Genomic DNA, 17,628 nt, shown 5'->3' on the forward strand with positions numbered 1-17,628 from the left:
AAAAATAAAATCTCTTGATTAATTTGGTTCTAACCCTTTCCATATTATTATTTCAGCAACAGAGAAGTTAGTTGTTAACAATCTTAAGGAACAGAGATTAGATATTCTGTATTTTTTCCAGGGAGCACATTGGGTTTTCCTCGTTCAAAGGGGAGAATACATTCATTCCCTTTCCATTTGCCAAGTCATTCACAAGTATTCAGTGTTTGCCTGCCCATGGCTATTCTGTTTGTTCCTGTACTTGGTATCAGCCTAGAGCTTTTAGATCTTTGCTTTTGGGACATCTTTCTTCAGTCTGCAGAAGGATAACCATGAACCACATGGGGAAGAGCCACGTCTTTCCCATGCTGCTGTGTTCTTTCTGTTTCCTAGCAGATCATGTGCTATTAGCTTGACGACACTTTAACTGATCAACAGTTACCTGAGGTTTGTCTTAGAAGTTTATTGTGACAAAATGTGGTATAGAGTAAGAGCTGCTTGTTAAGGCATGCACAGTCTCCCTGGGTGAGATTATATGAAGGAGTTTGAAGGATAGAACGGTACTTTGTAAGGAGAAGCTGATTACTGCAATATGTTTGTGACACAAGGACAAGATTAAGGTGTGATTAAGAATTAAATTAAATTACAAATTAAGTCCAGATTCCAAAAGATTAAACATCAATATTGCTATTTTTAATCTAGCAAGTCTAGACAAAAATTAAGACAGGACTTCAAAAACTTCTTTGTAGTTGAGAAGACATACTTTTGGAAAGGATTGCTAAAGCAACTTAATAGGAAATAAGGTGGAAAAAACATTGAAATAAGTACCTTGTTTGGAAAGGGTCATTGAAATGTTCTCACTATTATCAGAATTTGCTCAGAGGTAGGAAGATGTGTCCGCTTTATCCCCAGAGCAGCTCAGGTGTAGGAGGGTGAAGTAGAGCTCAGGGATGGATAACACACATGACCTGGAACCAGGTTATGGATATCCAGTCTGCTAAAACATCCCCGGAAAGTGACAGCTATCTTGGCACCCTTATGATGTAAGGAAAGACTCAGAACTAACTTAGAATTTTAACATTTAGCTGGTTAGCTAACTGTGAAGCAACCAACAGCATTCTTTGGCCATGTAAAATGGACAAATCGTGAGTGTCCAAAAACTGGAACGTGAAAATATCTTTAGTTCTGGGAAGGAGAGACTCTAAAGAAGCAGATAAAAATAAACACATCAATGGGGGGAGGGTTGGGAGGGGAACACCCATAAGGAAGGGGAGGGGGATGTTTGCCCAGAAACCAATGAATTATTATTAAGTATTAAATAAATTAAAAAAATAAACACATCGTCTTACTGTGCACAGTACAAGCTTCTAGAGAAACCCAGGTCCATTACGGCTCCAGGAAAAGAGCACCAGGTAACTGGTAACAAATTTGGATTAACCTGAGTTACACTAGGTACATTAAGTATATTTACTTTTAGAAAAAAAATTAAGAACAACTTAAACACCATTGCATGGTTGGTGCAGCAGACTGTGGAGAACTTACCTCTTCAGTTGACCTCGTTGAGTGGATTTGGGCTGAGTAGTGGGGAGAGCTCTAATAACTAGAGACGAAACTGAAGCCCAAAGGAGTCTTGCTTCTTGCCGAGGTGTCTAGTGCAGTTCATTGGCAGAGCTCGCCCCCAGCCCAGGCAGGGCCACAGCTGCTGCTTACCCTAGTCTCTCTCTGTCTCTGTGACTATGGCAGGATATGGGCATAAAGACTGGGAATCACACCCCTCTGAAAGGTTAGCCATTAGACAGGCAAAGCCACTCTATGTGTTTGGTAGGATAGTGAACACCTTCCTTCCTTCCTTCCTTCCTTCATTCCTTCCTTCCTTCCTTCCTTCCTTCCCTCCCTCCCTCCTTCCTTCCTTCTTTATTTATTTATCTATTTTTTCCAAAAAAACATTTGCTCAATGCCTGCAATGTTTCACGCTGCCAACAGAGTGTTAGACAGAGCAAGGGCTTTGCTATCTTCGAAGTACAAGCAATCAGTACACATTAGGGCGGTCACAAAATATTTTTAATTTTTTGACCAGAATGCACATTTCCATAAAATGTTTCAAAGGCCAGACCTTGAACAGTGAACATGCTTACAAAAAAGAAAATCTACCAAGTTGATAATGTTAATGAGTATCCAAATCAGGAAACCAGAGGAGCAGTTCATACCTCTTTACAGCCTTGGAATGAATTTCTGAATGAAGTCTTACATCCTGCATCTTCAGAGCGGCCACATTTTCACGCAATGGCAGCTCACTCACATACCACGGACCAAAACTGCCTGCCACACATATCACTAAGAGCGATCTATCAAGCATGCTCTGACATAATTAGTTGTTGAATGATATGTGTGATTACATGGTGGTCCATCTCACAGCTATTTAATATTCAAGAAATTCAGTGTTACCATCCCACCCTCAAATTCAGTGATTTGCCTAATTAAAACTGTTGTTGTTTTTGGCTTATGTTGTATTTTCTTGATGATGAAGGCCCACCTCCAAAAGCCATCACATTATAACCTATTAAAATGTATGAATACCGCAGAAATCTGGTAAATAATTCCATATTCTAACAAAAAGAGCAGAGCTCCTAAGGTTTGTTTTTTTTATTTTTTCTCCCCTTGCTTGGTGGATTGGTTGGTGCGAGCAGGGTCAGGGTAACTTGAAAATTCTGCTTGTGTGCAGTGCTCACGAGTCATTGCAGGACAAACTCTGCATACAGATAGCTCCCAAGCTACTTACATATACACGCACATGCGTGGATACCTACGTGAGATTACATTTTGTATGCTTGTACTATGAGTCTGTGTGGGTCTCCTGACCTCAGTGGAATTCCTGCAATTCTCTGAACTCTCTGACTAGCAAGATGAAGCACATAGTTCTTTCCCTGTCCCTGGTGCCTGGTACCCCTGGGTCCCAAGAATCTGCAATGCCTCATCTCCCAAGCAGCTAATCAGAGGAGAGTGAGAAGAGTAGAAAAGCTATACGTGGAACCAACCAGGAAAGAGCCGGTTTGCCCAAGATGATGTCTCTGAAGCTAGGAACCTTGAATCTGTTGGTTTATTTACAAAGCCTTGGGAAACTGGAAAGGAGGCAAAGCCACCCAGAATCTAAACTCCTCTGAGATAATTTCTGCCATCGCCTTGGAAGCCACACTGCTCTGGCTGCTGTCCAGCTCTGGGGGGGGTCACAGAGTCCGGGTAGTGCTGTGAGCGCAGACAGAGGCTGCAGTTTGGCGGCGCCACCCGGACACTTTGCGCTCCGGTGGGCTTTGCGCTCTGAAGATGTGTCCCTGCACCATCTTCCCAGGCGCTGTGCGGGAGGTCTGAAACAGCCCAGCTGGTGCCTCGAAAGGGAGTTTCTAGAAGCTCCATCTCTGCTGCCTCCCCTCCCCTTCAGATTTGGAATTTTACCCTCGCCGGGGAGCTGCTGCAGCTCCACAGCATCCGCCCGCCCTCCGAGGGGACGAGGTGCCACCGACGCCGCTTGCCTCGGGCCGGCCCGAGGGTTTGACCCCAGTGCCGCGGTGTCGCGGATGCTCTCCTGCCGGGGCTGGGGACTCCCCGCCCTTGCGCGCGACCCCGCGGCCGGGCAGGCGGCGCTTGCAGCGGGCAGGGGGCGAGCAGGGCAGATGGGACTCGTCCGGGGGTAGCCGCCTCCTCTGCATCCTGCCCGCGCATCCCGGAGCCCAGCCGCATCCTCCACCTCTGCCTGGGCGGCTGTCAGCCTCTGCCTCGCACCACCTCGGCCTGCCGCCGCCCCCGCTGCCGCGCCCCCGGTGGCTGTGCCTCGGCGGAACCCGGAGGGGGCCTGTGGCGCGTCGGCCGCCCGCTTGGCTCGGCTTGGCCGGGAGGCGTGCATGCCCCTGCTGCCCGCGGCGCTCATCAGCAGCATGCTTTATTTCCAGATGGTGATCATGGCAGGGACGGTGATGCTGGCTTACTACTTCGAATACACCGACACGTTCACTGTGAACGTGCAGGGATTCTTCTGCCACGACAGCGCCTACCGCAAGCCCTACCCGGGCCCAGAGGATAGCAGCGCGGTGCCCCCGGTGCTCCTCTACTCGCTGGCCGCTGGCGTCCCGGTGCTCGTGGTAAGCCCCGGGCTGCTAACCCTCTTTTGCCTTCTTCAGGTTGAGGCTCCGCCAGGAGGACCAGGGAACACCAGCTTTCACCACCTAAGTTCCTCCAACTTGGTGGCAGCCCTCTTCCCCCAAAAGACATTCTTCTGGCGAGAATGGGGGTGGGTGAGAAGAAAGCACCCCTGTCTCTCTCCAAACCACCCCTGCACCCTCTGCTGAGCCTGCAGGGCTGGGTGGCTCGAAGACAGGGAATAGACCTGCAGAAGGTGTTGGGTGGGCGGCAGAGATAGGAAGGGGGTGAGCCTCTAAGACAAATAGACTTTATCCATTCTGTGGGCTTGTCTAACTGGTCCTGTCCTAGTCCTGGATTTTGGTAGCAGCTAGGGGTGGGATAGAGGAGGCAGGTGATGGGATGGGAAGCGACTCCTGTCAGTTGAGGCTGGGGCACACGCTCCTGTTTTAGCTGCCTCTTTTCCCTCCCCTCCGGTTAAAAGAGACAGGGACATTAAGCTGAAGATCTGCTCACAAGTATCTAAAAATGTCTTTGGGCATCTGTAAATGAAGATTACAGCAACAGGGCTTTGCTGAAAAGCAGGAGCGAGGAGCCTGCATCACAAGAGCACTTTAGATTTAAAGTCCTCGGACTACTCTAGCTCATCCTTCTCTCTTCCTGGTTGAATTTAAAGTTTCTCTCTGTCTCTGTCTCTCCCTTCCGTGTGTGTGTGTGTGTGTGTGTGTGTGTGTGTGTGTGTGTGTGTGTGTGTGTGTGTGTCTGTGTCTGTGTGTGTGTGTGTGTGTAGAGAGAGAGAGAGACAGAGACAGAGAGAGAGACAGAGGCAGAGACAGACAGAGACAGAGACAGACACACAGAGAGAGACAAAGACAGAGACATGATGAGACTACGTAAGTGAATACTGTCGCACACAGGGATGTAACTTTTAAGCTAATAATTATACCACAGTATACATATATGAACACAATACAAAGATATTTCTGTAGCAGATGAGAGATGTTTCTTTGGAGACCAACCTCACTATGATTCCTTTACATTGACAAAATATCTGAGGTTCCCTTCCCATGATGCTTCATCCTCTTCCCTCACTTTCTCCCTCTCCACAGAAGAAATAGGAAGTGATGTTAGAGAATGAAAGGGAAGGCAAGGGAAATTGAGCTTTTTATTTTCCATAGCTGAACTTGGAAATCCTAATTGTGAATGAGTGTATCTGCTGCGTTCATTTTTAAAAGTCTTTTCTCTCCTCTTCAGGGACATGATGTAAGAAATTTCAAAATGGAAAGTTCTTACCACAAAACTGGAATAGTGCAAATAAAGCAAGTTCTTGCTTGTTTCAAAGTAACTGTTTATCATACACAGATGACTGCATCCTTGGCTCCAGTGAGATGCATGCCTAGTCTAGAAATCCTTACTTTATTATTGTTTTTGACACTGGGTTTGCTAAAATGTGTCAGAAACCCTCAATGTAGTTTCCAGTTCCAGTTTTCTCCCTCCCAGTTTGAAAAGTTGCCAGAGCAAAAGCTGGCCTAGTTTCTGGGGACTTTTTGACTTTGCAGATTCTGAGCTTTCAGGCACATGCTTTCTAGGAGACTAAATAGCTCAGAGAATTTTTTTTTCTTATTTTTTAAAGGAAAATGACGATTGCTTCTGGGTCATTGATTTATTTGCAACCACAATCAATAATGTCTGTGACTTTTACTTCCATAATGGCCATTCAGTGTCTTCAATGAGATAGCACTTGGACCATTTTCCTTGGTGGCAGGTGCCAGTTTAGAGTTGAGGGTACATTGGCCCAAGAGTTTGGTGACTCCTCGGTTAGAGGAGACCTAGGGAGAACCTAAGAGGGGGAAGGGAGCTAGTCACCGAGTAGAGCTGAACTGTTGTAGTCATGTGCTTTTAAGTAACAGTCTTCCAAGAGATCTTATCTCTCCTTACAGTAGAGGAAACATGGCGTGATTGGGAACATCATCAAATGACAGGTAGATCTATCTGGTGTTCATATATCCAGAGCAATAGTGCCAAGTGTCATTTTCCTGCTACTACCAAATAACATCCCTGAAAGACGGGAGCTGGCTGCTGGGTTGGCATTCAGAGACACAAAACACAGAAATGTGTGAAAGAGAGGCTCCAACTTAGCTCTCTTCTTTTGACCATTAGATCTCAGACACGAATGGATTTAAGACTCAATGTGAAGGGATGGAAGTGCCCAGTTTTGGGTGACTGGACTTCGTTTCATTTCTAATCCTAGGAATGATACATTCTGTGACTACATGATAAGCCGAAACAGCAGTGGCAGTTCTGTTTCTTCATTCTCCCCCAGAACATGGCCTTAAGCATAGCATCCCCTCTTCTCGGAGAATAGCAGCAACACCATCAATACCTGACCACAGGGGAGTTAAGACTTTACTTTTGGATACTTGAATGTATTCACCACACACCAGCATGGGAGTCCACTAATGCTTGCATCATCTCTGAGATCCACCAAGATGTTTGATAAAACATCTTGTTTTTATTTTATTATTTTCTTTATATGGGCCTTTTGCCTGTATGTATGTCTGGTGTCCAAAGAGACAAGAAAAAAGTATTGGATCCCTGGGACTGGAGTTACGAACATTTATGAGCGGCCACGAATTGAATCTAGGTTCTTTTGAAGATCAGGTCATGCTCTCAACCACACAGTCATCTCTCTACCCCTCTCATGAAAATTTGAGAAGCAGGAGCTGAGTTCAAGGACCAAAGTTTAAATGTAGCCCCAATGCCCTAATTATTTTCACCTTAGTCTATAGTCTACCAAACTCCTAGGCTTACACGTTTTCTGTTATAATACATAAATTCAATCTGCTCATGAATAATTACTCCAATTAAGTGTTTCAAACCTTTCCCTTGTGTCACATTTAATGTACTCTGACTGTTATGGTTCATAGTTACTTGTTTGTAACTTAGATGTTTATATGTGTTCCTAATGTGGAAAGTGGTCTCAAAAAGTTAGTCTCTTCAATATTTCAACCTGTGGATTACTTTTTATTTGTCCAAAGGTTTAAAGGCCTATGCCTTATCAATTGCATTACATTTATTCATTTGCCTATTTACTTATGAGCAGTAAGGTGGACTCATTCTGTGTACAGTGAGTAGCCTGAGACTTGTGATACTTGGTATTGAGATTCCAGGCAAATGACTGCACCTGGCTGAATTTTAGGATTGGAAACCTTGAACACTTAAACAAATTGTCTATTCATTCTCAATTCTTCCAGTCATAGAATTTTGCACATTAAATCATTTATATACAAATACCCTTCATGGCCCATGATTGACATTTTCTCACAGGTCACTGACATGTATGTTGTATTTTTATGATGCTGAGGATTGAACCCAGGGACTAAATAGGTATGTTCTTAGCCCATCATTATTATAATAAAATACAAAACGGGGAAACATTTCTTGAATTCCTAAATATTTGGCCGTTAGAGTAGCCACTCTAAGGATAATTTCAGACATAAGCTAGAGTTACTCATTTAAGTAGCTTATGGTGCAATTTGAGAAATTAAAAACACACTAACAATCACGATAATTGTGAAAATGTATGTGTGTGGATGGGCATGGTGGTGCATACCTGTAGTAGGAGCACTCAGCGACTAAGGCAGGAAGATTATCAAGGTCAGGTTAATCTGAACTACATGGTGAGTTATTAGTCCTGGGTACACAATAAGACCCTGCATCCACAAAACAAAAACTAACAAAACACTGACAATTTAGCCCCTGACACTAAAAAAAGGAAAGGAAATCAATTCATATACACAGACAAAAGACAGATGTACCTTTAGACCTCTGGTGGCATGGAGAAGGACAGGATCAGTTCCTTTTGGAGGTGTGAAGGAAGGCTTCATGAAAATGGCTGCACTTGAGAAATGCTCTGTTCATTTCATTCCTGTCAGTGCAGATACCAGGAGACTTGTGTGAGTACCAGGAAGGTACTGGGCTACAGAGCCACAGTCCCAGCCCTTTGGGATGTGTCCTGAGGGAAGGGTTGAAATTAATAGAGGAATGAAAACTTTTCAGGAACATTTCTGTGGGCAAACCCATGAATTCGAAAAAATAAAGAACATCCTTTTCAAACAACTATCAGCCTACCTTATTTATGAGAGTGGCACGTGTTAGGGGAAATGGGTTACATGGTTGGAGACAAAGGCTGAAGCCATAGTTAGGAGTTTCACCTAGTATATCAGCAGCAGATTAGGCATAGTCTGAAGGGTGGTATTTCAGAACCCATCAGGACAGACAGACGGAAATCTAGGGTTTTTCTATTACCAAAATAGGTACCAAAGATAATTTTAACCTCCATGGCTGGATCATGTGATATTATTTCAATAGTGCTTTCAAGAAAAGCACTAGAACTTTGATTTCATTCACAAAGATGACATGACTTATAGATGCTTTGAAAATGATGTTAAATAGATTGGCCCATATAGCATTTCTTAAAGCAGATTTTCAACTACATATGGATATATACATAATAGGCGACCTTGCTTTTTGCTCAAAGAACTGGTGGTTAGAATGGCCTTTGATTCCTAAATTTGGACTTGCTGGCTACCAAGATGTGTCTGTCCATCTTTAGATTTCTGTGCACCATAGTTGATGTGACAGAGATGACCGTAGACTATCCATTTCAGAATCAAGAGTTGAAACAAACAATGAGGCATTAACCAGCGTGGCCACCAGGGCAGAGCGAGCTGGTTTGAAGGTTGGGACACATCCAGGTAATGTTTTAGAACTCTATTCCTAGGAGGGTTAGCACTAGCCCCTGAGACTCGGGATTTGAGAGATATGCCCGCAGCTTCATTCCAAGTGCAGTGGAGTCAGAAGATAACAGACAATAATTTTCTACTCAAGGTTCTTTCTTTTATAAAGCTTGGCCTTGAAAGACCACATCTGTGCTGTGCTGCAAAAGCAGCACAGAGGAGTTAGATGAGTCTGGCTTCTCCTACTAATTAGCCAGCTGCTAAAACCAAATTCTCTTATTTCATAAACCAGAGATTTTTTTTAAAAAAAAAATTCACAATTTCCAGATGGACAGAATGGCTTATGCCTGTGAATCCCCAAAAGGCAGGTAGATCTGTGTGAGTTCTAGGTCAGCCTGTTCTACATAGGGAGTGGAAGGCTAGCCCAGGATACCTAGTGAGATCTTATCTGAATTAAAATGAGAAATAGAAACAACAACAACAATACCCAACCAAACAAAGTGAGCCAAATAACCCCAAACCACATTTAACTCTTGGAGAGCTGTTAAATGCAGAAGTTCAGATTCTGAATTCTCCTGCTTGGGTTGAAGTCTAGTCCGCCATTTTGCAGTGGTAGCAACTTGAGCATGCGTATCTCTATGTCTGTGTTTCTTACATGATAAGATGGAAGTGATGGGAAAATTAGCCTTGTCAGGTTATTGTGGATGTAAAATCAGTTAATATGCATAAGTAATGGGCAGCAGCCCTCTATACCTCATGTGCTGCTTTATTCAGTGCCACAGTGACAGGGCCCTCTCCAGTCACATATATCCCATCCTTACAGCCATTTTATCAATGGCTATAAAGATGTCCAGTAAGGGAACATTATCAGAATTTGATTATTTAAATTCATTAATACAGCTCATTTTCCATAGTATAGTTATGAAAGTGACTGGTATGCAAGGAAGATAGGTGGACTAATTCAGAGTCTTACAATGACTGTGGCATTCTCCAACTCCTAAGGATTTACCTCTCCTAGTAAAACCATCACTCCTGACACGCTGACTCGTCTGTTAAGATTTTTTTAGTCATAGTGATTCCTTCCAAGAAAGTCAACATTTTTCTCAAACCTTTTGTCCTGGATTTTAGTTTTCCTGGTTCGATGGTAAACCGTGTGCTTCTGCCGTGCAGAATGGTCTCCATGTGTGATGTAGGGAGTTGCTTTGTTTCCTGTTCAGCTTGGAAGTGTTGCAGAGAGGTGGGTGGTAACAGAAGGGAGTCAGAGGTTTGTTGTTCTGGTTTGAAGCCTCGCTGTTATCTCTGCAGTGCACACATAGAGCAGGGGCTGCAGGCACCCACATTTGTGGAGATCCACAGTCTCCTTCTAGATTGGCAGTCTGTGGTGTAGCCTATTTCTTAAAATAAGGAAGCCTCAGTGCTAGAGCTTTGCAATGCCATGAATGCACGGAAATTGAATGTATGTGTATATATACACAAGCAAAGTTTAAGATATATTATTAAAATTCCCTAAATAAACTACTTTTGCAGGGAGGGTCTGTGGGTTTTGTGCCTTAGAAATAAGCACTCACATCCATTCACACAGATGCCCCTCCCCCTTTCTTTGTCTTTCCTTCCCTTTCTATTTCTAGAAATTTCTCTTTGTCCCTCCTTATTTCAGTCATCACCACTTCTTTTCATACCGACAAGGAAATAGTGGCAGAAAGCAGACACTCGGCTAGATGTCTCCTGCCTCCTTCTCTTTTTCTACCTTCTGCTCCCTCTCTTTCCTCCCTCCCTCCCCTCCTGCTACCTCTCATCCCCAAGTCATCCCTGTTGTTTCTTTGAGACAGTTACAACAGCTGAAACACATGGGCTTACTCCTCTGTGCCTTTCGGAGCTTTGACAAATAGCAAATGGACAAGAAAGAAAGTAGACAACGTCACTTCATAAACGCAAGGAAGAGACAGTGAGAACATGTCACACACGCTGTGTAGCCACCTAGTCTGTATCTGTAGCTCTATTTTGATAGACTATGCATGTGTCCTTCATCCAGAAAAACATGTAGGACTTTTGCACTCTCTTCACTGATTTTCCTATACAAAGACTGGCACAGGTAAAGAGATGGCATATGAAGATATGGGTCTGACTCATTATTCAGATTGCTACTCTAGTGTGCCATGCTGTTTTCTGAAATACTTCAGCAATTAAGTATTTTTAGGATTGTTATTACGAATCATCTTGGTCATATCTGTAATTCAAAGTGGATATTGTTTTGGGGAGTGCTTACCCCATCAAGCAGAAATCTGTAGACTTTCTCAATGATAGCAAGGCAGCTACCATGCAGTCAGCACAGTGCTATTAACCAGACTTCTGCAAAGAATGAAACAACTCCTACTCTTCAACAATTCAGACCCTATGAGTAAAATTTACCTCTCAGCTTCAGTTCTCTTCTCTATAAAGCAGACGTAAGAATACTTAGCAGTGATCTCTTACACCAAGTAAAACCAGGCTGTGCTCAGTGTTCAGGTGGCGGGAGCTGTTTTTCCACCACAAACGCCAGCTCGTCTTATTGATAGCACTGAGTAAAATAACTTCACACAGGCTTAATCATTTCTGAATAAATGAAGTAAGCTATTTATTGCTCACATTCATTCTTTCAGATAGTGCGCACACCTCAAGAGAGCTCTAGCAATTTGCTTTAGTCGGTAAATGACACATTGAAAATCTGAACCTATTACGTCAAGTCCAGGACTCTGGTAGCTCCATAGAGTGGGCCACTCGTTTGATTCACAGTGTAAACAACTGCCTTCCTAGCACACAGAAGTGTTAAAGCATATTGAGTTAATATCAATGTACTCTTTGCACGTTAATCAAGTCTCAGTTAACAAAAATTGAAAAAAAAAACCCTAATCCTTGGAAAGGGGAGTTTAAAATTGATGTTCAAAGATATAAACTCTTTATTCCTAACGTCATCACACTGGTCGGTAGGACTTGGTTTCCTGAGATCTCCGTTCTCGCTTACATGATGTCACAGCAGGTGTCATTGCACAGAGTTGGGAAAATCCTTTCAACAGGCGTGGAAACTTCATGGGACGTTATTTGGATGAATGATCTTTTAAAATATGTAAAATGGAATTATATCAGTACTATTTGAACTATTTCTGAGAAATGCCAGTCTTCACTCAACAGCCTGGTTACTTTTTTAGTCTTATTATGACAGATGTAGTTTGAGAATCCCTGTCAGCAAAATTACCATTTTTGAAGGGATTAAAAACAGAAATTTTAGATTTTTTCAATACATGTACATTAAAATTTATGAAAATTTTGTGTACATATTTCATACAGAGCGAACATGTGTGCATCTGTGAGTGTGTGTGTGTATGAAAATGTGTTTGACATTGAATACATTGGTTAGTCTGTATAAATCCAGTTTTATCTCCCTCGTCTCACTTCTCTCATGCTTTTTTCCAGCTCCAAACCAGCTTCCCAGAGCATTCTTTGTAATCCAATCAGTAATCACCTGGCTTGGATCTCTTGGATTCTACAAGTTGGATATGAATTATGGCATTCAAATAATTTCGTACTGTGAATTTTAATGCATTATTATTCATATTTCCATCATTAGACTTGAGATTTTCTGAGTCAGAATCTTGTAAATTTACTTCATTCAGTTTTGTTTTGCTGGATGTCTAGATTTTTTTTTTATAAATAAGCTACCAGGGCACTCACTGAGGTTGTGCGATGACATCATAATGAATACTAATTCAAATATTGGGCCGAATTCTGCTGAGCCTTGTTATTTAATAGCGTTCCATTGCCGTAGGCAGAAGTGACCAAATGACTTTTAAGTTTCATGAAGCCTCGGCTCTTTATCCACAGAGATGTTTTAGAATAATGAAAAGCCGTTTGAAGGGTCAGCACAGTCAAGGTAGGATTTGTGTCATTGGACTGACATAGTGAAAACCAATAATACTTGGGTTCTTCTGTATTAATCAAAATTCAACTATCATGGAATAGGCTATAGACCACACCCGCATCTTAATCCTTTGTCATTCAGGTATTGGAATATAATCCCATTCACGTCACTTGAAATTTTTTCTTTCAGATATATATATATAGACATTTTTAGTAATTTATCATGATAATTAAACATCACTCTTTTCCATCAATATAGAAAAATCCTTTTATTTCTGTTCTTGTTGCTAATTAAATCACTTTAATTAACATTCAGATAACAATGAGGCTTTGGCAGATTCCTTGAAATAATAAGACCTGTTTTAATTTTCTGTCACTGTGACAATGTACCTAGGATGATTATCATAAAAGGAAGAAAGGGTTCAATGTGATTCATGGTTTCAGTCCGGAGATTCTTGGCTTCTGGGCCTTGTGTAAGGGAAGCAGTTTGTCAAAATCCAAGTACATGAAGGGACAAAACAATTTACCTCACATTGGCCAGGCAGCAAAGAAACAGTGTTTGCATGTATAACAAAGCCCTCCTCCAAGAAGCCATTTAGGTATTGCTTTATCAATGGATTAGTTTTCCAGTGAACTCAGAGCACCCCTGATCCAGTCCTTTCCTAAAGCCCAGCTCTGTACACTGCAGCGTCAGGGACCAAAGCCTTCAACACATTATCCTTATCCCTGGAAGCCAAGCATCAGTAAGTTTACATGTACTCATGCATATCACACACATCATGCAAAGGTCATTTGCAGACATCATAGCTAAGGGACTGATTCTTCTTTAAACCATGATTTCTTGAACATATATACTTCAGATACCTCTGACAGTCACTTTCATAGTTTGCTAGCCTATGAAATGCTCCTTTATTTCCTGAGAATGTACATCGTGTTTGGCACAGTCAGGTGAGTTCTAAAACAAGTGCAAATGGAGTGATAGAAAGCAGGGCTATGAAAAGTTCCTTCTGTTCAGCCAGTCTCTGCTTCCCCTCTCTCGTCAGATTTTCTTGCTCTGAACAAATGTGTGGTGAAGAGCTTTCACGGACAGCTTATTTTGAAGTGAAGGCTGGAAGGGGTTAAATTAGTTGTTGCAGCTACCCGAAACGGAGACTAAAATCTCACCTATATTCCAAAGCAATTTTGGCAATAGTTGAAACATTGTAGGGGACTGAAGCCAAAGCATTGCATACATATCCGCATATTGTCGAATTAATTAATAGAAGTCAGACTGTGTAGGTACAGCCCAAACCTCTATGGGCTTCTCATGCACTCAGTAGTGACGGCAGAAACTGGACTTTGTTGAAATCTCCATTTTGGACTCAACACCCTCTCAGCCGGGGTACATAGAAGCATCTTGTATTTCCAGAGACCTCATCAAAGCAGGACATCACGCTCTCACAGACTCTGAGCCGGAGCAGTCTCTGAGAGATGCTGCACCTGGGGATTCATCTTGGAATTTCAAATGAACCCTTGACATTTTTCATTGAAAGGACAAAACAGCATCTTTGGGTTGGTGACAATGACCTCTTCCTTCCCATGTGCCTGAGCAGTATTTGCTCAGTTACTAAAATGAATGAAGAGACTTAGTCATAACTACGTGACACTCCTCTTAGTCTTTTACAAAGGGACGTCTGTTTCCTCTTTTTTCCTGGTTTCTCATCACATGGTTACTTGGGGTCCCCTTGTTTTTCTGGGAATAGTCTGGAATACAGATATCAGGCTCTAGAAGATGCTTTTATTCACACGATACAATCAGTCTCTTTCTGGCATTGCGGTTTTTTTTTTTTTTGAGGTTTGTAAATCCAGTGTCAAATCATAGAACATGCATCCTCATAGCTAGACCTCTTCAGTTATGAAAGAAGAACTTAGGGATCCTCTTTCTTTGTCTCTTAATTTTCTAATGAGTGGCCAAGAGAAAAAGTAACATGTTCAAGTCCATTCAGCTAATGAGCAGATTGCACAGGCAGTTAATGTGTTTAGAACACTGACGGCCCATTGAGTATTCTTGCAAGTACTACACATGTACTCATTTAGCCTTCTTCTCAACATTGGGGTTATACATGAGAACATCACGGCTCAGAAAGAGTAAAAAACTAACCTAAGACACACAGCATAGAAGTGAGTTCCCTCAATCAGATGCTTCTCCTATCCTTTTATCTGTCTCCTATTCTTTTATCTCCTGAAAGAGTAAAGGCTACCCGTGGAAGATCTCTCTGTTTTGCAGTGTTATTTAGGAAAGGAAAATGGACTGTGTGTGTTAATGATGTCATTTTTTTCTTATGATATGTAATGCTGACCCCAAAATTGTTCTATGACCATACTGCTGGCTGCACATGCACAAGGACCCACATTCTGATCCCAAACAGCCATGTAAAAATATTTGGCATGGTGGTGGTGGCGGTGGTGGTGGTGGTGGTGGTGTGTGTGTGTCTACAACCCCAGTGCTTTACACCTGGATATAGGTAGATCCTAGGAGCTTCTAACTTATGCCAGGAAGCATAATTAATATAGTAATCTCAAGGTGTCTTGATAAACGCTGGCTCAAAAACCAAGGTAGACAGCAATAGAAGAAAAATCAGAGACAAACCTCTGGCCTTCACACATGGTTGAGCACACCTCTTCAGACACACATAACACACACACACACACACACACACACACACACTAATACACACTAAATGAATGAATAATAACATTTGAACCCCAAGTCAGTGTTGGCTCCATAACATTTTTTTCTCTTTGTAATATCATCTACTTTTAGCCAAAAGGGAAGCCACATTTAGAGTTTGACAGGAAGCTGAAAAGAATCTATCCGTTCAGTTTTGAAGTACACATTTTAAACTATACATTGTGGTTCTAACATTAATAGCCAAACCATTATCATAGAGAATATCAGATACAACTAAGACATTGTCTTTACCATCGAGTTTGGGATAAGATGTTGGGAATATTATTCAATTGTATACACATAGAAGCACAGACATTATATTGCATATTTTAAACTCCCATTTTTTTTTAAAGGACACATGGTTCTTAGTGCTGGTCTGACAGTAATAGCCACAACCCTTTTCCAGTCTTTGTCCCTTTCCTGGGATCCATCTGAGACTCAAAGGCAGTTCTCTGTGATGCTGAGCTCATGGTAATCTCCCCTTTCTTCATTTCCATACATTTGCATACCTCATCCTTAATTTGGGCAGCTTAAATTAGGGCCATCCCTCTGCTATCTCTTTTCTCAATGTTTGAAGTCAACTTGTGTTTGTCGTGTTTGTTGTCTCTATCCTTTCCTTTTTTACATATGATCATTCTTTCTCTTTTGTCTTTACAGTCTTTATTAAAGATAAAGGGTCTTATGAGTCCAGAATGGGTTACTTGGGAGAAAACAAGAAGCAATAAAAAGAGCAATTCCTTTGTCTGCCACTCAGGAACCTCACTCCCCTTCCTTTGCTGCTGACCATCTTCTCTTCCTTGAAATCAGGCCATTTTTTTTCTAGCCTATGCATCACCACCTATCATGGTTGGAAAGGCTTGAGCTTCACCTGGGCACAAAACTGATTCCTTGACGCCTCGGGCAGCCCTTTCTGTGTATAGAACAAGGCTGCCAATAAGTATATTTCATTTTAAGATGAAGTAGTGTGTCCCACTGAATCCTCTGCTCCCTGACCTCTCTTAACCCATTGAAGACAAATGGACCTGCTTCCATGGCTTCCCAATATTTGAAGTCATTTCTCAGTTTGCCTGCCTTTCAGGAATCTGAGAAGTCCTCAGATGGCCATGGCTTTAAATGTGCTATACTGTTCCAGTGGCTGCCCACAATTGAGATGCATGAGATGTAGTATGTTCTTGCATTTATCACTGACAGTGTGCCTCAGGAGTACTTTCACCCCTAGGCAAGTAGAATGGGAAATTTCCCACCTAGTATACAATTTTGTTCATGAATCTATTAGCCTTTGGCTAATATGTAGAGGCATAGAAGCTTCTTCTGGTCAGCTACTTCATTTATAAAAGGAATAGATTCATAATCTCCTCTCGAAATTCCTGACTTCTTGCATTCCCACACTTGAAGCTTGAGGCTCAGGCAAATCTTTATAATTGAATTTGCCATCTTGGAATCAGATGGCTAATAAAACACTTAATTGAGTATACAACATACAATATATTACATGACCACATGGCTGGTTACACATTGTGTTAGTCGCATAAAAACTTGTTGGCTGTCAAAGGTTGTAAATTCCTATAAAGTAACAAGTATGTGTTATAAATATATTTGCTTCACGTACACCACCTACCTTTCAAATGACAGTCATAAATAATTTGTGTATTTTAAGATAATAGAAGTAAGTAATAAAAATTAGAAATCTTTTTATTTCATTTTTTGTGTTAAAATGTTTAAGAATTTCATAGACAAATACTTTATCCCCACATACCCAGTTCCTCCCAGACATGCCCAGTAAGCCCCTCTCCCAACTCTACCGTCTTTATGCCTTTTGTGTCCAGTTGAGTCCAATTATTGCTGCTTGTATGCACATAGATGTTGGGATTCTTCTGGAACATGTGCAGCATCCCAGGGGCCATACTTCTGAATTAAAACAACTAGTAACTCTCAACTGCCAATTGCTCATCACCGATGGATGGGATCTTGGGTGTCCCTCCATACTCATTTTGGAATGATGACTGGTTTGATCTTGTTCAGATCTTGTAAATATAACCACAGCTGCTGTGCCTCTGACATGTCCAGTTGACAGTGATTCCCGGAAGTCCTCCTGAGCTTTGTGGGTGTGGTCATGTAGATATCCCACCTAGGGCTGAGTACATCACAGGTACTCACTCACTGCACCTTGATCAA

General features: G+C 42.1%; 1 protein-coding gene across 3 annotated transcripts in view; it reads left to right on the forward strand.

Moving 5' to 3' along the window:
• Window positions 1–3,232: 3,232 nt before the first annotated feature.
• Plppr5 (phospholipid phosphatase related 5) overlaps window positions 3,233–17,628 on the forward strand; it is a 125,935-nt gene continuing 111,539 nt past the window's right edge. For 2 of the 3 annotated variants that reach the window (XM_087624849.1, XM_087624850.1), the window contains exon 1: window positions 3,233–4,112. In XM_087624849.1, coding sequence (XP_087480975.1) covers window positions 3,876–4,112 — 237 coding nt within the window. In that variant the 5' untranslated portion in view covers window positions 3,233–3,875. 3 annotated transcript variants of the gene reach the window in all.

This window comes from Rattus norvegicus, chromosome 2 (assembly GCF_021556685.1).
Source record: "Rattus norvegicus strain SHRSP/BbbUtx chromosome 2, alternate assembly SHRSP_T2T, whole genome shotgun sequence".
NCBI lineage: Eukaryota > Metazoa > Chordata > Mammalia > Rodentia > Muridae > Rattus > Rattus norvegicus.